The 21,719-nt window shown below is 34.4% G+C and overlaps 1 protein-coding gene across 5 annotated transcripts in view; it reads left to right on the forward strand.

The window, feature by feature from the left end:
- Positions 1-21,719, forward strand: part of Vps54 (VPS54, GARP complex subunit) — a 114,151-nt gene that overhangs the window by 87,115 nt on the left and 5,317 nt on the right. For 4 of the 5 annotated variants that reach the window (XM_004636157.3, XM_004636158.3, XM_023720834.1 and 1 more), the window contains exons 16-22: positions 1,733-1,796; positions 4,554-4,659; positions 5,427-5,514; positions 6,381-6,502; positions 6,613-6,693; positions 11,708-11,815; positions 14,215-14,309. In XM_004636157.3, the coding sequence (XP_004636214.1) occupies positions 1,733-1,796; positions 4,554-4,659; positions 5,427-5,514; positions 6,381-6,502; positions 6,613-6,693; positions 11,708-11,815; positions 14,215-14,309 (664 nt within the window). Of the gene's footprint in view, positions 1-1,732; positions 1,797-4,553; positions 4,660-4,912; positions 4,996-5,426; positions 5,515-6,380; positions 6,503-6,612; positions 6,694-11,707; positions 11,816-14,214; positions 14,310-21,719 lie in introns of those variants that run through there. The other variant, XM_023720836.1, reaches the window with a different exon arrangement.

Consider the following 21,719-nt stretch of genomic DNA (forward strand, 5'->3'; position numbering starts at 1 on the left):
CAGTCTTTTCTTCTGACTGAAAAGTATAGGTGTGTGCTAGTAGAAGTCCAGTAACATTTTATTAGTTCTTATCAAGGTTCCTATATTATTATTCATTCACTTATGGTACAGATTTTTAGTGACTAGGCATTGGGCTAGGCACTGGGGAAATAAAGATTAATAGGTAACAGCTAATATTAATTGTATGCTTTCTTGATGCGGCACGCTGTTTGTTCTAAGTACTTTATATGTGTTATGTTGTTTATAGGTCTATAAACTAAACACTGTTAAGATTGCCAATTAGCAAACATGGAAATTTAGGTTCAAAGAGATTAAGCAACTTGTCTGGAATTACATAGTTAAGAAGTATTAAAGTCAGGATCTACATTCAGACAGACTAGTGTTAAGGTTTTTATCTACTATGCTATGTTGCCTCACTGCATTGTAGAGAATTAGTTACCAAACAATCTTTGGGTCAAAAAATGTATAGAAATGTATAGTGTGACATACAAAGTGAACTGTGATTAGAAGTTATGTAGAATTGGACTTCTATTCATGAAAGAAAAGGAGTAGTAGACATGTTGTGTCCTAGTATTCAAAAGGACTTTAAGTTTAGGGAAGAGCAATAACTTGCCTACAGTAATCAAATTAGTTCAGTTGATCCAGGATAATAATCCAGTCCACTGTTCTTTTTCCCTCAAAATATCAAGTTCTATTACATAACAATTTAAAAAGTCACTGTTTAAAGTAATGTGTTGAAATCTTAAGAATGAAATATACAATCTCCATTGAATTAGAAATTAACTCATTCAGGGCTGGCCAAATAGCTCAGCAGATAAAGTACCTGCAAGTAGGTGCAGGGCCCAGGGGTTCAATCCCCAAGCCTGCTGTGCTGGCCCTGCCCTGCCACCCCCCACCCCCTGCACTGAAATGCAATTGAGACTGGGCGGGGTGGCTTGCACTGATAGTCCCAGCTGTTGGGAGGCTGTAAACAGGAGAATCACTATGAGTCCAATCTAGTAGTGAGAACCTGAGCACCCTGTAGACCCTTCCTTAAATACAAAAAAGAAAAAAGAAATTAATTCATTCTAAACATGATAATAATAAAAACAGCTAGTTGAAATGCTTGTTCTGTCTTTCCAAAAAGTTTTGAAACTTTTTTTAAAAACAACTTCCTAATCATCTGTCATGTGCCAGGCCTAGAGGATAGGCAGTTTGTAATCATCTGTATCACATTGACAACTGCCTTAAAAGATAATATTACCTACATTTCATGTTATAGGTACTGACTCAAAGAGGTTAAGTGATTGACCTAAAGTTGTGCTTCTAATAATAGACAATACTGCCACTCAAATTCACATGTGTTTAACTCTAATCAAATGTAATTTACTCTGTGAAATTGCTTGTTAACAATTAGATATTTATTATTAGAAATGAGACGGTTCTAAGCCCTAAACAGAAACTCCTTCTTTCTTTCTTTCTTTCTTTCTTTCTTTCTTTCTTTCTTTCTTTCTTTCTTTCTTTCTTTCTTTTTTGACTGGGCCTCTCTATTAAGCCCAAACTGGCTTTGAACTCACTATGTAGCCCAGGCTGTCCTCAAACTCAGAGCCATCCTCCTGCCTCAACCTCCTGAGTGCTGGGATTACTGGCATGTACCACCACACCCAGCTTTAAATAGGAACTATTTTTGGCTTTCTCCCAGCATTTTGTTTCATCATGTATTCTCTTCTTTCTTATTTGGTTTACTCTTTAGCAACAGAAGAAAGGAAACCAGCTGAGGTTCTTATTGTTGAGGGACAAGAGTATGCTGTTGTTGGGTGAGTAGTACATGTTTTTCATTAGTTGAGTCAATTATTTGAAACATAATTCTTCTAGTTTCCTCTTGAGTTATATTGGAAATTTTGAAGTAAAAATTTCAATCCTATAAAATACTTAAGGAGTATTTTATGGATTACTTGTTATTATCTGTAGAAGGCTTTAACGACTACAGGCTTATCGTTAAGGACTACATAGGCTTAACAAAAAGGCTTTAGCTTTTCTCATGCACAGTAACATGAAATGTGGAGAGCCCAAGGGTTTTTAGTGGCTGTATCATGCTATTGCCATCTTAGCTTCTTGTAGATTATTTTCCCTACAGATTTCTTAGTGTGTTATATAGCATAGTCTTTAAGTTGTTGGTTTCAAAGGTGAAAAATAGTTCTACATATAGAACTATTGTGAAAATTAAACAGGTAATGCTTTAAAGGAGTTATCACAGTTCTGCAGCAACTGTTTCTATCCTCATTTGAATCATTAGGTCTTTTACTCTTTTATTAATAAACATATCCCTATTTCAAGTTAACTGAGAGTCATACAAGTTGCAAAATTGTTTGTTATTATATGCTTTTTATTAAATAGGTAATTAAGATGATTATCTTTATATTCTGTCTACAAAATGTTATTTTCTTTAATAGCACTTTACACTTTGTATATTTTCATGTATTTGATCTTACCACCCCTTTGTAAAGTAACATGTCAGAGATTATTGGTTTTATTCTCAGTTACTAGAATTGCAGCTTTGAAGGTTCTGTGGTTAACAGTAAAGTGTCCCAAAATGGAGTTAGAATTTAGGTCTAATTCCCAACATCTAGGCCATCATTCTTTTTCATTTTTCTTTGCTTCAAGTCATTATGTATTTTTAAGTAGGTACCTTCTCCAGAAAGAAAGTCCCTTTGTGCACCTTTATCACAGCATTTACTTTAGTATAGTAGAATTACTTCATAGCTGGGCATAGTGCTGCACACTGGAGGCTGAGACAGAAGGACAAGTTCAAGTCCAACCTGGCAGCTTGGTGGCTTAATGAGACACTGTCTTAAAATTTAAAAATGGCTGGAGATGTAGCTTAGTGCAAAGGCCCTGGGTTCGGTCCCATTACTGAAATATAATTAGAACTATTTCTTTGTGTTTATATCTCTTTGTTAGAGTCTAAGTTCTGCAAAGGGAAGGGGTTATCTCTTACAATTTATTTTTTCTTGGCACCATAATAAGCACTCAAAAAGTATGTACAGATTTGAGGCTTTAAAAAAAAAAAAAAGTTTTTCTCAGTCTATATAGTCAAGCTTTGCAAGTATCAAATTCCAAACTAGCTTCCGCCACAGCAACCATCAAAGAACAGTAGCCCTGGCTGTCTGCTATCCCATGGCTGTGGGTCTCAACAAGGGCCACAAGATGACTAAGAATGTGAGCAAACCGAGGCACAGCTGCTGTTGCAGAGCCTCACCAAACACCAAGTTCGTGTGAGATATGATCCAGGAGTGTGTGGCTTTGCCACGTATGAGCTGTGCGCCATGGAGCTGCTCAAGGTCTCCAAGGGCAAACATGCCCTCAAGTTCATCAGGAAAAGGGTGGAGACGCACATCCAGAAGCATGAAGAGCCGAGTAACATGCTGGCTTGCCATGAAGAAGGCAGCTGCCAAGAAGGCCTGAGCCCCTCTGGAATAAAGCTTTGTAGAAAGTTTAAAACAAAACAAAACAACAAATTCCAAACTAATAAATAATTACCTTTCTTCTCTGGAATTCTTCCTACTTTCTGGTAGGGCAAAGCTTCCTTTCAACCTTCTTGAAATCTCACCCCTTCAATTTAGTATAATTTATCTCTCCAAATATTTGTTATCTGGTTATGTATCATGTGCATGATAGAAACGGTCCCTTCTGGCTGTCTGGTTTTCTAGCTTTTTTTTTTTTTTTTCTTTTCAAAGTTTTATTGATAAACATATAGCAATGAGACAGTTTCAAATCAAATCGAAAGTACAGTTTCAACAAATAATACACTGCATATATTCTTCTTAGTGGTTAATTGCTGTACAAGATGTAGACTTGTGATCCTACTTACAAACACCATTAGAAAAAATCATTCTATTCATTAAGAGAATGCAACTATATATCTATCCCAACCACTTTGAATACACAGATACAAAATGGACATTCATATGGTTTTCTAGCTTTTAAGGCAAAGAGGCCATTGCTAAAAAGCTAACTTCCCTGACTAGAGGGCAGCTATTATATCTTCTGAGAGAAGATTACAAAAGTAATACAGTGGACCCATGCCACATAGAACAGGCTATAGGAATATACATAGAAAATAATATATGGACTGATAGGTAAGCCATTATAAAGACTAGACACTATATTTCTGGAATTACTACTTTAAAAAAATCTTTTATTTATGTATTTATTTGGTACAGGATCTCATTATGCAGCTCAGACTCATAGTGATCCTCATGCCCCAGTCTCCCCAGTGCTGGGATTACAGGCGTGCACCACCATTCCCAGTTTTAGGCATGGGGCCGGCAGAGAATGTGGTATTAGAGATTGAACCCAGGTCCTTGTGCTTGCCAGGCAGGTGCTTAGACCGCCGAGCTATCTCCCCAGTCCCTGGAATTACTACTGCTTGATATTCTTTAGATTTTTGTAAAACATTTACATAAATTTAAGTAATTGACTTAATTTTTAATTGAGTAATTCATTTTATATGTCAGATCAGTATAGTTTTTCTTTTTTTGATTGCCTATGTGTCATCTTTCTTTTTTTTATAGAACTGTATTGCTGTTAATAAGAATTATCCTTGAATATTGCCAGTGTGTGGATAACATCCCATCTGTTACTACTGACATGCTTACTCGTCTGTCAGATTTACTGAAGGTGTGTATGACTTCACTTTATAAAAAATTGTTGGAATAATTGACTTACTAGACTATAACTAATCTCTAAACTCTAAGACATTTCAAGTTATCATTAAGGCATTAATTTTGTAATATTTGATCATGGTTACATCACAACATGTTACTGGAAAAAGGGCTGTCTGCTTCCTTCTCACTCCACATTAGTGATCCTCCCTCATTGCACCCATAGAGTTGTTAATGACATTGGAGACAGGAGATGATTTGTTCGTTAGGTGCTGAGCATGACTGAGGCCACTTAGGTCAAAAAACCTGGACTGGTTTCACATGTGCATGGAAGGAATTCACTGAACTTTACAAAATTCATCTCACTAAGGTTAGAGATTTTTCTTACATCATTCTTTCAGACCATTGATGTAAAATGAAAATGTGGTGATAATTTTGTTCAGCCATTTCATACTAACATACTTTTACTCCTAGTATATAGGAAAGGTTTTATATTTTTTGAAACCCATATTTTATTGGTTAATTTTATCCTGAACTTTAGTTTTAGTGAAGAAAATAAGACAGAATTTTGAAACTGAGCTAGCTTCTGAGTGAAAATTTCTAAAAACTGATTTCTATTTCTCAATTTTTTTCTCCTACCAGAGGTAAATATTAATAAGGTTTAGAATTTCTCTTCACCATTTTCATCAAGAATGTTTTTAGAACAGTTAACACATTGCCAGCATATAAAGATTGGTTTTCAAATAAATTGTTGAGATTGTATTTTTCTCCTTCTTTTGTTAGTACTTCAATTCAAGAAGTTGCCAGTTAGTTCTTGGAGCTGGGGCAATGCAAGTTGTTGGACTAAAAGCAATAACTACAAAAAATTTGGGTATGGATTCTTCCATTTAATTCACATACTAAGATGTTATAATAATATCACTTTTCTTTTCTTTTTTTTTTTTTTTTTTGGTGGATCTAGTGATTGAACTCAAGCTACTGATTTTGCTGAGCTGTCTCCCTGGCCCCACTTTTCTTTTTTTCTAAAAATACAATTTAATAGAAATTTAGAAACACTTCCTGAGCAGCAGAAAGACAACAGTTGTTACTTTTCTTATCATGTTTTTATTATACCTGATGTTTTAATGACCCTAAGCAAAGTGACAACTACTACTTCATTATCTTATGTATTATAACTGAAAAACTAGCTGAGATGGTGATTGAGACCGGTCATGGTGGCACACACCTGTAATCCCAGCTCTTGGGAGGCTGTACACAGGTGGATCACTACGAGTCCAATCTAGTAGTAAGACCCTGAACACCTGTAGACCCTTCCTTAAAATACAGAGGAAAAAAAAAAAAAAAGAAAAACTAATCTCTGGGGAAATGGTATGAGGAAGTTCAACTGTAACAGGTATAAATAATTTGGAAACTGCATCACTTTAGAAAGCATTAAGTTGTATTTTGTATGCAGTATTTTGGGCTGAAGGATATTGAAATATCAGAAGAGAATCAGGGTCTTGTTACTGTCCTTATACTAGAACATCTCACAACTGAAGTCCCTTGGGAAAGTTCATTATATTTTTCAGTACCAAATTATTTTCTTAAGAAAAATAAAACATGTTGCCTTCTGCCCTGGTATTCCTCCTTTATGAAATAAACTAAAGTCTGTATAAAATTGACCTTTTTACTTAATTTGATTTGTAATTAAAATCAGCTAATATCTTTTTTTGTTTCTATTACATATCCACTTTTCAGCTCTTGCTTCACGATGTTTGCAGTTAATTGTGCACTACATTCCTGTGATCCGAGCTCATTTTGAAGCTCGACTACCACCTAAGCAATATAACATGCTTAGGCACTTTGATCATATCACTAAGGTATTTCCCATGTGTTTTCTTTCAAGTATCATAAATCTAATTCCTTAATTGTTAAGTATTTTTGCATGTGTCTCAGGAACTTTAAAATACAGTACTGTTTCTCATTACAGGATTACCATGACCACATAGCTGAAATATCAGCGAAGCTTGTAGCGATAATGGATAGCTTATTTGACAAGCTGTTATCAAAGGTAACAATTTATGAAAATCATTAGGCGTTTCTTACAAAGGCATTGTGACTTTCCATTTTGTGGAGATTCTTTATATACAAGTTAAGATGTGATAACAAGAAAATCTAAATTTTCAGAAAATTTAGATTGGTAGAATTTTTAAGTTTTCCAGAAAAACGTGGCTATCTGCCATGACCAAGGCTACTTATAAGTGGTCCAACCAGTCTAGCAAGTCAGATACCCCAGAATTTAGAAACAACTCATGAAATTGTTCAGATTGCCCAAGGAGTTGATATATATCTTCTAAAGTGCTAGAGGGAGTAGGGGAGATGATTCTAACAATAATAGAAACTTTCCACAAGGTATTTTTTAATATTAGTTGCATTGACAAATGTATACCATCTTCAAAATACAATGGACCCTTGAGTCTGACCAGTTTAACAATGAATAACTTAGGTTATAACCAGAATTTTAGTTTTAACTTATGACCAAAATCTTGAGTTATGACCCTGATGCTGGCTACCTATGCTTCAAGATGGTCTCAGATATAGATTTAACCCTTACAGAGTTCTGAAAGGAACATTACAACATCCCTTCTTATATGGAGTTTATTGGGAAATCCTGGGCCAATGTTTCTGTAAGGACACAGATCTGCCAGTATACAGGAGAAAGACTTTGAAGGCTGTGTAGAGGAGCCGGAGCCTTCAGTTGACAACTTGAATTACAACCAGCCCTTGGGAACCAATTGAATTTGTAACTTGAGGGTCCGTTGGAAACTTTAATTTGAAGGCCTTCCAGAAACAGAATAGAAAGAACAAAGATTTAGATAGGAAAATTGTTTACTCCAGTGTTTGTTTCTGTTTTGCTTTTCGTTCCCAGTAGGTTATTAAACAAAGTGATATTCTCTACAGACTTCTGAACTACAATGGGAGGATATTTTCAGGAAAATGTCGTTTAATCAGTCCAGTTGCTTTTGCCCTATCCTTTTCCCTAAGTTCTTCAATCCATGTCTTAAGATGAAAGTGTAAATTTTATAACCTGAAAGTCTGAAGGCTTCTTTAGTGTGTATATTCTTGGTCCCATTTTAGACTAAGAAACTTTGATTTGCTTTTCCTCCTACTTGGATCCTTCAGATTCTGAAATTGTAGAAATAGCAGGCATATGAGAAGCATAAAAGGACAAGATAAAATGATGCCCATATATATACATAGATGTGTCTACTCCTTTGCAAATGACATTCACAAAAGAATGCTTGGAAAATAAAGCTGCATTGGTGTAGTAGTTCTTAAGTTTAAGTCAGAGGACCCCTTAACATCCTTAAAAATATTTAAGAACTTCAAGGAACTTTTATTTATATAATTTATCAGTAAGCACACCATATTACAAATTAAAACTATGGTATTTAAGAATGCACAAAATACAAGAATATACAGCCATACTTTCTGTTTTCAGAATGATAGCATCACTACAAGTCATCTAAAAATCCCCACTATTTAATCATGAAAGAAGGAGAGTTCAAGAAGATAACTAAGATCTTAGTACTATTATGAAAATAGTTTTTATTTATTAGATTCCTTGAAAGGATCTGTGACACCCAGGAGCTCCCAGACCACACTTTGAAAAGTGTGATTGATCACCTTCTCATTTAAGAAGCTTAAAGAATTTATAATTGTGTGCACACAAACCTTTCTATTTATGACTATTTTTATGACTATTAAGTTTCTAGTTCTGTATGAGAAAAATTGGAAATTCTTTTTTTGTAGGTATCAAGTACAAACTAACATCAAAAGCAATTCTATTTCACCAATTTCCTTTTTTATATAAGACATTTGTCTGTATAACAAAGGTCACTAACATATTCCATTTTTAAGAAGTTTACCATGTAATAAAGTAGAAGATTGTAAACTGCTGACAGTGTAGAATCAATGTTAAATGAGTAAAATTAGTAGTAAGCTGTGGAAAATAATGAAAGCAAAATCAAGAATGTGTTAATACTTCTAAAATCCCAACTTTAATTTTTTATTTTGATCACACACAGTTTTTGAGTAAGAATTCCCCTGTGACAACTTGATTTATTGTTTTTTCTGAAAAGAAAAATATTTAGCTAGCTTCCTCTATCTTTACCTTCATCACTTATATTTAAGTTAATAACGTTTTGCTGAAGTATTTTAAAATAATTTTGAGAAATTACAATATTTCTAAATACTTAAGTACAATTTTTTAAACTAAAAAACACATTCTTCATAATACCATTTTCACACCTAACAAAATTAACCATAATTCTTCAATGTTACCTTTTTTAAAAAAATACATTTGAAAAAAAAAAATACATTTGGTACAGGGTCTCACTACGTAGCTCAGACTCATAGTGATCCCCCTATTTTCAGCCTCCCCAGCGCTGGGATTACAGGAGTGCACCACCATGTCCAGGGGCGGGGTCAGCTCGGCCTGTAGTGCTGAATGTTATCTATTTTTATATTTGAAAATGAATAATTATCCAGAAATATCTTTTTATAATAATTTATTGAACAAAACCTTCTACTTGATTCATTCATTGCATCTGATTATTATGTTTTGTTTTGTTTGTGCAAAGTAGTACACTTTCTCCCTGTTGCTGTTTGCTTGGAATTTTTAGTTTTAGTATTATTTACTTGAGGAATATGGACAGGCTACTTAATGTTTTTTCCTGATTTTCTCCACTGTTATCTTCTGTTACCTGGCATGTCTTTGTATTAGTAAGTCTCTCTTTGTCAGTCCCTATCCTATTTGATTTTTGTGTTGCTTGAGAATTTAATCCTGTTTTTTAATTTATACCAAAATAATAGACAAGTTTGGCTTTTGATTTGCCTTTCAGTTTTTAGCTTTTATTTTCTTACCCGAAAATTTAATTTTGGAAACAGAGGCCTAATGTAACAAACACTAATTCTAATAAGCTAATAAGTAGAGTACAATTGTGTAGTTAGAGTAAACCATTAATATCCTATTATACAGCTAATGTTTTAGCCACCACTCATGCATTCTGTAAATTACATGCAAGCCATTGTGTAGGAAATAGAGGAATATGTAAGAGTAAATCAGCCTTCCAAATCTTCTCAAATAGCAAAGTATCTAGAAAGGGAAATGTATCAATAACTATAAGAAGAGGTAGAATATGTAAAATATTATAAATAAAGAAGTGATTTAGGAGAACTCTTAATGCTCTTGTTCCAGGAGATTAAGAAATTTTGGGCATCTTCTTGATTGTTACAACTTGGTGATGGAGGACAAGGTGCTACTACTGCTAATGAATAAGTAGAAACCAGGGATATGCTAAATGTTTTATAAGATACAGGATAGCACCTAAATACCCAAAATGACAATAGTGTGGAAGTTGAGAAACTCTGACCTGGAGAACAAACTAATGTCCAAAATAATTTGAAAGTATAATTGGTGAGACTTAGCTATTGATTTAATACAAGAAAACACAGAAGAGTAAAAACTGAACCAGAGATCTAAGTTGTGTGTGTGAGAGAGGCTGGGAGGATTATATAATAGCAGTAACAATAAAACAGGGAGATAAACTAGGATTGGAAAAATCATGGTAAAATTAATGTTGGAATGGAATACCTAGGAGATATGAGACTTAAATCCGAAAGAGTTGTTAAGTAGAAGGCATGATATTGAATGAAATTGATGAGCAAGAAGAGGGCACATTGTGGGGGATTAGAGAGGAAGAAGCCTTGTACTTAGATGACTAGAGACTGGGGAAGAGGAAGGTCAAAAGTGGAAGAAACAGGAGGCATACTGCTATGTAGGATAGGGTTTAAAGTGTGACAGTGTAACAGTGCCACAGAGTGATGAGGAAGGAAAGTGAGGAAAGGTACTAAATTTGGAAGTTAGGATGTCTTGACTGGTTTTTTCCACAGAGAAATTTTTGAAGAATATTATAGTATGGGAAAGCAGTTTGAGTGTTGACAAAAAAAAAAAAAAAAAAAAAAAACCAAGAATTTTAATGGCTGAGGGTAAAGTACTGAGTCATGTGTAGGTGAAAGATGAAATGTGATAGTGAAAGTAAAATGAAAAAGAATATTTTTATAGAAAACAGTATCTACCATTTGTAAACCTGAACAAAGCTCTTGGGGGAGCATATTTTTTTTTTAGTCATGCTGTAAGCAATTACCACAAACTAGATTACTTTAAAAACAAAGTTTTTCTCAATTCCAGAGACTAAAAAATCTCAAATCAAGCTATCAGACAGGTCATCCTCTATATGAGGACTCGAGAAGAAGCCTCCCTTGCTTCTTACTAGCTTCTGGTGATTGCTGTCAGTCCTTGACTTGGAGCTGCATTACACCAAAACCTACCTCTAACTTCAGATGGTTTTCTTCCTTTTGTGCATCTCTGTCTGGATTTCTTTCTTTTCTTATATAAAAACACCAGTTAGGGATGGGGACATAGCTCTGCAATCTAGGAGCTTGCCTGGCAAGTGCAAGGACCCAGGTTTGGTCCCCCATACCACATGCCATGCGGGCCCTGGTACCTCATTCCATGCTGGCCACTGAACTGTGTGTGGTGATACACACTTGTATTCCCAATGCTGAAGAGGCTGAGACAGGAGAATTACTATGAGTCCAAGCTACATAGGGAGACCCTGTACCAAATAAGTAAAAGTAAAAAATAAATAAATAAATAAAATAATACTAATGACACTAATCAATGGATATCAGGCACACTAATCCACTATGACCTCAAGAAGTACCAAGTAGACATGAATTAAGGAGGCACTTTTTATCAGTACAGAGGGGTAAAGATGTTACCACATGAAATAACACTTTCATACTCACTAGAATAGCTTTTTTTAAAAAACAAGTTTTAGCGAAATTAAAGTCTTCATATATATATATATATATATCTAGTGGTATTGTAAAATGGTCCAGCCAGTTTAGAATATAATTTGACATTTCCTCATAAAATTAAGTGTGCATCTTGAGAATAGTGAAGACAATAATACAATCCAAAGTACCTTAGCATAATTCTCATTATTTTTCTCTGTTAGTATGAGGTGAAAGCTCCTGTACCTTCGGCCTGCTTCAGGAATATTTGTAAACAAATGGCAAAAATGCATGAAGCTATATTTGATCTTCTTCCAGAAGAACAAACACAGGTGAGTAGTAATTCCCTGAACTACTCATATATATATATATATATGACATATACTGTACTATCCATGCAGATTGGTATATTTTTACATGCTTTTGTCATAAGTTTAGTTTGTGTTCTAGTATGATCTTACCTCTTTTTAGGTTTTGTATTAGTGTAAGATATTTAAAATTTTCTAACTGCCCTTTGTTCTGAGAGGAGAAAGCTATAACTTTGCTACATGGTCAGTAGATTTTTCATTTGCCCATTAGAGGTTTCAGATTCTACTTACATCACTCATTATTAGTTTGAAAATCAGAGTTGGCTTTTATCAATGAGTAGTAAAAATATGTTAATTCGCTGTAATTGTAATCCATACTGGATATATAAAGAGTTAGGGATGGAGTTAATAAGAACGCACATAACCAGTGATCAATCTGCTTGACTGTTAGAATTTATTGAATTGACATAAATGATCTATAGTAGAAAAACATAGGAAAAGAAAGGTCTTTGACACCTCTCACCTATGAAGTATTCTCCCTGTCTCCCTTGCAAGTGTTCCCTCCAAAATGTTAGTTTTCTTTACTGGCCACACACACACACACACACACACACACACACACACACTATATTGTTTTTTTTCCCTCCTGAAACTTTGAAGGTTCCAACATTTCTTTTTTCCCCCAGTCTTTACTCTAACTTAGTACTTTTATATCAGGTAATCTCATTAAAGCCTAGTTGTAGAGTGACTAATGATGTTATAAGCCTAGTTGTTTAATGTATAAATGAATTTAAATTTCACTGGGATTTTTGCTATTTGAACAAGTTTACTTTGGTTTGTGTCTAATTGTACATAGAAATGGTTTTAGGAGTAGATGGGCCTACTCTTTCACCTAATGGCCTTCCTTCTCATATCTCTCATACTTCTGTCCTATACTAGATATAATAATTTTTTCATATTTTTTAGGTTTCTTATTAATTATACCAACTTCATGATTAAATCTCTCCCTGCTCTCTTATGGTACACTGAAATCCGAGGGGGAATATAAGATATGATTTATCCACTGGGTCTTTTGATTTCTTCCTAATCAACCCATTATTTTCATTCCACATGCAAAATCCCTCACTGCTGATGTTCTGAGCTTTTGTACTTGTTATCTAAGTAACTTAAGAGGAAAACAGCCAGATCATGTAGCTGGTTATATAGATACTTCATATTTTTATCTGCATCATAATTTAAAGATACTCTTGTCAAAGCCTCATAAAAGTTAATAGGTTTTGCTGGAGTAAAAGTACATGCCTATAATCTCAGTACTTGGGAAACTGAAGTAGGAGGATAAGAAGCTCAAGGCTAGCCTGGCTACCTAGTGAGTTCAGGGGTGGCTTAGACTGCATACTGAGACTCAAAAAACAAAGCAACAACCAAACAAAATTACTATATATTTTATGTCATTAATTGCTACCTGAATACCAAAACTATACAAAATTTCTGTGATTGTATATACACATTTTTTATAGAAAATACATAGTTATATATGATTATAAATCTGTTGTTTGGGGGGCCTGGCCCTAGCTCAGTCCTTTAAGTGGCTGCTTCCACAAAGCTGTCAGCCTCAGGTTGCTGGAGTTCGAACCTCACAACTCTCCCGCTGGCCAAAAGTGCCCTGAAGGCATTCGAGGAAGAAAAAAAAAAAAAAATCTGTTGTTTCCCAGCGAATTGGTGAGCCACTGCATTGAAGATCTGCATATAAGAGTAATAAAATACTTTGAAATGATTTTATTAATATAAAGTTATGTCTTGTCAATGTCTTTTTTTTCTCTATCAAGTTTCTAGTTAATATATTATAAAATGTTTCACTACTTTTTGTTCTTTTTACCTATCATAGTTTACCACACTTACAAAGCGTACAGGAATCCTTTCAATCTACAGAAAGGTAGTCTTATTTCTAAAAAAGAAAAAAAATTACTACTGAGGACAAGAAAGAGCTTTTTTCCAACTGAGGAAAACCAGTGAGGTTGAAGTTAAATACTTTCAGAGAAATTCTGAAAGTATATGTCAATTTTTTTTTTTTTTTAATCTTTTACTTATTTATTCATCTGGTACAGGGTCTCACTATACAGCTCAGACTTGTAGTGATCTTCCTGTCTCAGCCTCCCTAGTGCTGGGATTACAGGTGTGCCACCATGCCTGGTTTCAGTGGCCTGCATGGGACACCCGTGATTCCAGGGCTGGCATGTCACATAGTGGGCTTGTGCCCACTGGGTCCTTGCACTTGCCAGGCAGGTGCTTACACCATCAAGCTGTCTCCCCAGCCCTGTTTTGTTTTTTAAAAATACATTCTCCAGATAATATTGCTAACTCAATTACTTATATTTTCTATTTCAGGAGATCTTTAAGAAATTTAAATTTTATTTCTTTTCTAGATGTTATTTTTAAGAATTAATGCAAGTTACAAACTTCACTTGAAAAAGCAGTTGAGTCACTTAAATGTGATAAATGATGGAGGACCTCAAAATGGGTATGATTTTTAATATATTTTTATAATATATTCCATATTGAATTACTTTAACTATTGATCTTTATTCTTTATGCTGTTCTTTTTTACTGTAATCATAATTGGAAACCAAAATTGTAAATTGTCTTTTGCCTTTTTTTTTCCCCCTTATAGAAGTGATCTCTCTCTGCATTCCTCATTCTGTCCTTCGTGCTGTGTGTGTGTGTATTTTAAAGTGGTTTATAAATGATCACTTCCTTACCTACCTGGTTGTTTTTAGTATTGAACATGGAACCCATAGCCTCATCCATGCTAGACAACCACTTTACTTCTCAGCTCTCTTAAAAAATATTTTTACTTTGAGACAGTGTCTCACTAAATCCAGTTACCTGGGCTGGCCTTGAACTTATGATCCTTCTGCCTCAGTCTCCCAAGTAGTTGGGGTTATAGGCTGTATCTCTTCAATTTATTTTAAAGAATATATTGTGTTTTCTTAAATGCTAAAGAAATTTCAGGCTATTATGGAAATGAATTTTAGAGAAATGTATTTTGGGGTCAGAATTTGGCTTTGCTATTAAACAACAAATAATACACCAAATTAATTAAAAACAAAAAAACTATTTGAAGTGTTTAGTTTGCATTATTACCTGATTGTACTTAAAGAATTCTTGTTTTCAAAAAATTCAGGGAGATAGTTCAGTGAGAGTTTGAGGTCTTAGGTTTAATTTGCAGTACTGTAATTAATTAAATCAAATCAACTTCAGAGCCACAAAAGAATTAAAGCCAGTATAACAGTGAGGATCTCTCATCTAGCTCATTTAGATTTGCTAATGGTTAAAACCTCATTACATTTTTCTTATCACTCTCTCCTTCTCTCCTTATACCCTTCAGACACACACGCACGTTCCTTTTATCAAACATCCAAAAAGTAGACCACAATTACCATGAGGTTTAAACCCTAAATTCTTTGGCACAAATCTCTAAAAATAATGGAATATTTGTAAAATTGTAACCCTAAGAAAATCAGCATTAACAGAACATTAAGAATGTTTTTAGTACAACATTAAGATCACCACACTACATGAATTTTCTACTTGATGTCAAGTGATACAAATAACACATACATATGGTACCTGCTGTTGAACTTTCTTTTGAAAAGATAATCACATATTAAGAACTTAGGGATTCTACAGATGTGTATTGTGCCCTGAACCAACTGTTCAGAAAAAAAAAAAAAAAAAAAATCAAAAAGCAAGTATCTTAAGACACACTGGAGCTCATACCCATATTTTAATTTCCGTAGCTAAAGCTGGGTAGATTGGTTGGCAGTTTTCAGATCAGTGATTCTGAGGCATCCAACCTACCATATTGCTATTATTTTTTTTGTTAACACAGCTAGTTTGACCATCCAGCAGAAAAGTATAAAAACGAGGTATATAAAGTAAAGCCATATTAATAGGATGAGCTGTAAAAGGCTCAATTCAATAACTTCTGAGGATAACCCACTAATATTAGAGACTGCTAGACAGTGTTAGATTGTTTAGTTGAATTGAAACACCTATAAAATTTAGATGCCAATAGAATATTCACTTCTGACAATAAAAAAGATACAAAGGAATGATCATTTTGTATTTATATATACAAAATAGGATAAATTTACAGCTACTTTCACTTAATTCAAAGAGAAGAAAGAGTTGTACTAACAGTGTTTGGACAGAATATCCTGTCTGCTGCTTGTACTGTGGATAACCACTAAGAAGATAACAATGTACAATGTATTATCAAAACTGTCCTATTAATCAGCTGTGAAAAAAAATAAAGTTTACTTCTAAAAAAAACACAGCTTGTTGGGGATCAATATTATCTTAGAGATCTTTATTATTGCTTAACTTACAGAAATTCTATGTAGGTCAAGTCAAGCTTTTGAATGATCTCTTGGAAGTTAGGTACCTCTGAAAACATCCATGCTATAGCAAGAACATAACAAACTGCTTTAAAGAAGTTTTGTTTCTAAAAATCACTCTAAAAATATACTTTTTCCTTTTTTATTTTAAGTGAAACTTAGTTAATATCAGATTTTATTATGAACAATTCTGTGGCATTTAATGCATTCAGAATGTAGTGCAACCATCATATCTATATCTAAAACATTTTATCTACTCTAAGGAAAAGCCCAATTGAATATTGGGCAATTGCTTCCTGTTCCTCTCTCTCTCTCTCCTATCATATACTTTTAATGTAGTTTTCTTTTTGTCTATTTAAAGATAATTTTCAAATATAGAGATGTATAGAAAATAAAATATTTATATTCTAGCTTCCCAGAATTAATCATTAGCTTTTTCATTTTTACTTGAAAAAATTTTTTACTTAAAAATATTTGTCATATTTTTAAAATAACTTTAAAAATGGAATTCTAAATGAAGCTGAAGTACATTTTGACAGTCCATTTCTTCTTCCATTCCCTTTTCTCGCAACCTTTTGGAATCATTTGATCTGTATCCTTTGACTCCTTATTTATTTTCTCTGCATAATGAAAAACATGTGCTATTTTGTAATTTGCTTGTATGGTATATTGGACATAAGTAACTACTTTTTCCTATTTGACATCGTTACTGATTTATGTGTTTTGGTATATGGAAGAACAGCTGGCTGTCCATATCTGCAGGTTCCAACTGCAGACAAAACAAAAAAAGAAAAAAGAAAACAATTGTACTGAAAATATATGGATTTTTTTCATTTTTTCTAAGAAATAAGGTATAATGACTATTTATAGAACATTTATATCATATTCAGTATATTACAAGTAATCTTGAATTATGTAGTGTTAGAGGATGTATATAGCTTATATACAAATAATGTGCCATTTTAGGGGACTTGAACATCCACAGCTTTTGGGAGGTCTTGAAATCAGGATACCAAAGATGAATGCAGTCCTTTTTTGAGGGCTGTGTAATTAATCACATTAAGTGTTCATTTCCTCTGGTGATAGAGTTACACACCATTACTTTTTTCCATCACAACCTGCCATAGTAAAGAAACTTTTATATCTGTGCAATACTGAGATCATTTCTACAGCATAGTTACTTATAACTATATGCACATTTTTCTTCTTCTAGGTATTGTCAGTGGCTGTATCAAGTTTACACTTCCACTGTTAGTTTATGACAGGTTTTTTTTTTTTTTGGGGGGGGGACAGTTTCTTTCATTTTTTTGGTGACATTTTCTATTTCCAACCCCGTTTGTTTATTCAGGAACAGAGAATATCTTTCCATTCTCTGATGTCTTCTTAAATCTCCTTTTTTCTGAGTACCTCTTTGCTTAGGATAATTTCTAATTGGTTTTTTCTGATACTATTGTGCATTTTCTTTCTTTTTTTTTGTGGTACTGGGAATCAAACTCAGGACCTTGCACTTGGCAGGCAGGCGCTATGCTGCTGAGCTATCTCTCTGGCCCCTCTGATACTATTGTGAATGGTATTGTTTTCCTAAGTTCTTTTTTCTTGAGTTTATTACTGGTATACAAGAATGATATTGACTTCTGCTTGTTTACTCTGTATCCTTCTGCGCTGCTAAATTTGTTTTTTTTTTTCCTCTTCCTATTCCTCCTCCTCATTCTCTTCTTCCTTCTCTTCTCCTTGTTCTCCTCCTCCTTTTATTAATTCTAGGAATCTTTGGTGCAGTGTTGGGAGTCTTTTATGTAGAGGATCATATCATCTATAAATAATGAGAATTTGACTTCTTCCTTTCCTACATATTTCCTTTTAATTTTTTTCTGTTTGATTGCTCTGTTTAATATGTTAAGAACTATAGGAGTGTTGATAGTAGACATCCTTATCTTGGTCCTGACTTTAGAGGGAAGCTTTCAGTTTTTCCCATGTACTGTGCTTTTGGCAGTAGGCTTTTTTATAAATCACTTTTATCACATTGAGATAAGGCCTTTCTGTACTATTTTCTTCAAGATTTTTTTTATCGTGAGTAGATGTTAGATTTTGTCAAAGGCTTTTTCTAAACTTGTTGAGATCTGGTCTTGTTTCTGTTTATGTGATGCATTACATTTATTGATTTATGTATATTGATCCAGTCTTGCATCTCAGGGATAAAGTCTACTTGGTCATGATTTGTGATCTTCATGATGATTCGTTGCATTCTGTTTGCCATTATCCTATGGAGAATTTTTGTATCTATGTTTATTAAGGTATTGTAGATTTTTAGTTGGGTCCTTTTCTGGTTTTTGATGTAGGGCAGTGGTTATTTTTCTGTTGTAGATTTGTTTATTTTCCTTGATTGCTCAGTCTAGTTCATATATTCGGTCCATTAGACTTTTTATTGGTTTCATCCTTGAGAATTGTATTTAGAGACTTGATTTGGTGGTCATGAATTTCTTGGAGTATTCTATGACATGGAATATTCTTATTCCTCCATCAGTTTTGAAAGATAGTTTTGCAGTATACGTTAGTCTGTGTTGAAAGTTGTTTTCTTGGGCTGGGGAGATAGCTCAGTGGGTTAAGTGCCTACATGGCAAGAAGAAGGTGATGAGTTTGATCCCTGATACTGGAAGAAAAAAAGAAAGAAAGTTGTTTTCTTTCAGTGTTTGAAACACCTCAATCAAGCTCTTTTGGCCTTTAAAGTTTGTATTGAAAAGTCTGATGTGACCCTATTGGGTTTATAATTTTTTTTTTTTTGGGCTTTTCTCTTAATAGCTTTTGCATTGGAATTGTGGGACATCAGCTATGATGCTTCTTCTCTCATAATTATTTGGAGTTTGGTATCTCTCACTTACCTGTATAATTGAGTTCTTGTGCCATTCTTGAAAAGTTTTCTGGTATGATTTCTCTAAGCAGATTGTGTGTGTGTGTGTGTGTGTGTATCTGCTCTCTAATCTCTGACTGTAATTAGTCTTAGTCTTCATCTAGTAGCTGTTGGAGCAATTTTCTTGCTCTTCTCTTGCCCTTAAAGTATCTCTAAATATAGCCTTGTACTTTTTATCTGTCTTTAAAGTCTGATACTCTCTCTGTTGTCATGTCTGTTATTCATATATTCAATAGAATTCTTTATTTCAGGGATTTGTTTGGTACCTTTTCATCAACTTTTTTTTTTATATATAAATTGGTCATCATTTTGAATGGCTTTGGTTAGCACTTCTGATTTTCTATTTGATCTTCAATTACATTCAGTCTGTTTGGTTATGTTATCTTTGAGCTCACCAAGTTTCTTTGCTTCCTCTTTGATCATTTTTACAGTTCAGCTACCTGGTATTTTTTTCCACACCATTAGCTCCCCTTGCTTTCAAAGAGCTTGGATTCATTGGAGACATTGTGTTGCCTTGTTTTTACATGTTAGAGTTTGGTTTGGTTTGGTTTGGTTTGGTTTGGTTTGGTTTGGGTGTGGGTCCTGAGGGTTAAGGTCAAATAAGAGGCTTTATTGTTAGTATAAAGATCTCTTTAGTTGGGTTTTGTGTTCCAGTGATGTGATCTTGGCTTTATTTGTCAAGAGATATTGTGTACCAATCAAACCTGTTCAGTTCAATTGGGTTGGACACAGTCATTGTGTTTTAAGTAGAGAAACTCCTATTGGGAGTTATAACAGCATCCACAGATCTAACCATGTATCAATCATGAACATTATAATTTGTTTTGACAATCTTGTCCTTTTATCGTTGCCTCTTAGAGCCTATACTATGCTATTAGCACTTGGTCTGGGATGTAGAAGGACATGGAAAGGAAAAAGAAAGGGGAAAAGAAAAAGATAAATTAGTAAAAAGAAAGGGGAATAAATGTTAGCAGCTTAAAAAGAAAAGGTGGTGTTCCACTGGAGCTATTTTATAGCTGGAGTAAAGGGCTAGTGTTGAAGGGAATGAAAGAATATTTGTCAAGGGTGGGAGGAAGCGTGCAGTGAGAGGGAAGTGTAATTAGAAATTGAGAGAAGATATGAGATTGTCGCAACCAGTTAATACATTTGTAGCTAGTCTTGTGTGGATCTCCTAAGCATATAATTCTGTTAATGGTTATGTGACCATGAATGGCATCAAGTTAAAGCACTGATTATTTTTCTTCTCTTCATACATATACAGGAATTGCATGTATATGTGTCATGAGAGCTGAGGAAGAGAGGGAAGTCAAGGTGAGAGGGAAAATGAGTGAGAAGTAGAATAAAGAAGAAAGTTAAAGAGCAAAAAGAAGACCAATAGAGAGCATATTAAAGGAAAAAAATATAAAGAAAAAATTTAGAATAATATTAATAGACACAAGAACCAAAGGGAAAAAACAAAAACCAAAGAAAACCCAGAAAAACAAGCAAGGAACCAAACAAAAAACTCCTCCTAGCCACTTTTCCATAAAGCCAAAATGCCACATAGTTGTCTTCAAACTGTAGCCTTAGTCCAGAAGGAGTTTTTTGGGCGTTTTTTTGGCCACTCAGGATGCCTTCAGGGCAAGTCTGATTTGGCTTGAGGATGAGGGGATCAAAGCACAGCATCCTGAGCCTGACTGCTTAGTTTCAGCAGGCACTTAAACACCTGAGCTAATGGGCAGGCCCCCCCAGCCTTAGTCCAGTTGCAGGCAGTCAAGCCAGTTTTCCCTCTTGTGCTGTTGAAGTGCCTGCCTGGGAGTTGGGCGAGTTGTCAGTCTCCACGTGGTTGCAAGCCTTGCTTTATGTATAACCAGCTGTAGAACATTTTTGTGTCCCAAGATCTGACCACCTCAATTAACTTGGAAAGAAGAGGATGTGGTATAGTTTGCTTAACACCTAGTTCTTTGTCACCTTCCAGCAGGGACCTGCCATTCGAGCTCCCTTCACAGATTTCCATGCTATCCCTCCACCCAAGATACACCTCCTCCTATTGGCCATGTTAGAATCCTTAATTTTTCCTTTTACTAGAAAGTTTTGGGGTTTTGATGCTTTTCTTTCAATATTGATGTATTTACCATACCATCACCAAAAGTATAGTGATTTACATCTATTTCCTCCCTGGGTGGTACAGGGAATTAACCCAGGGAGCATTGACATTTGCCCCCATTATTTTTTGGGGGAGTGGGCAATAGAATCTCATTAAGTTGCTTAGGCTGGCCTCAAACTTGTAATCCTGTTGCCTTAGTCTTCCAAGTTTACAGGTGTGTGCTACTGTCTAGTTAGATCATTTCATAGATGAGTTTCAAATAAAAAAAAATTCTTATCAGAGTCTGCCATCTGATAAAGGGTGAGACATTAAGTGTATAAGTCCAGTGGTATTTGTAAGTTAGTTGTAGTACAAGTATTAAGGATGTTTATAACACCTTTCTTCCCATGCAGCACAGCAATCCAGAACTTACAGTTTTCATTAAATATTGAAACATTGCTGTATTTCTTCTTTTACAAAATATTAAAGATCACCTGTTTGTTTCCTCATGGGACATATCTGTCAAAACATACATCTCATAGGCCCGGGAACTGTCTTCTA

Source organism: Octodon degus, unplaced genomic scaffold (genome assembly GCF_000260255.1).
Source record: "Octodon degus isolate 3935 unplaced genomic scaffold, OctDeg1.0 scaffold00078, whole genome shotgun sequence".
Taxonomy (NCBI): Eukaryota; Metazoa; Chordata; class Mammalia; order Rodentia; family Octodontidae; genus Octodon; species Octodon degus.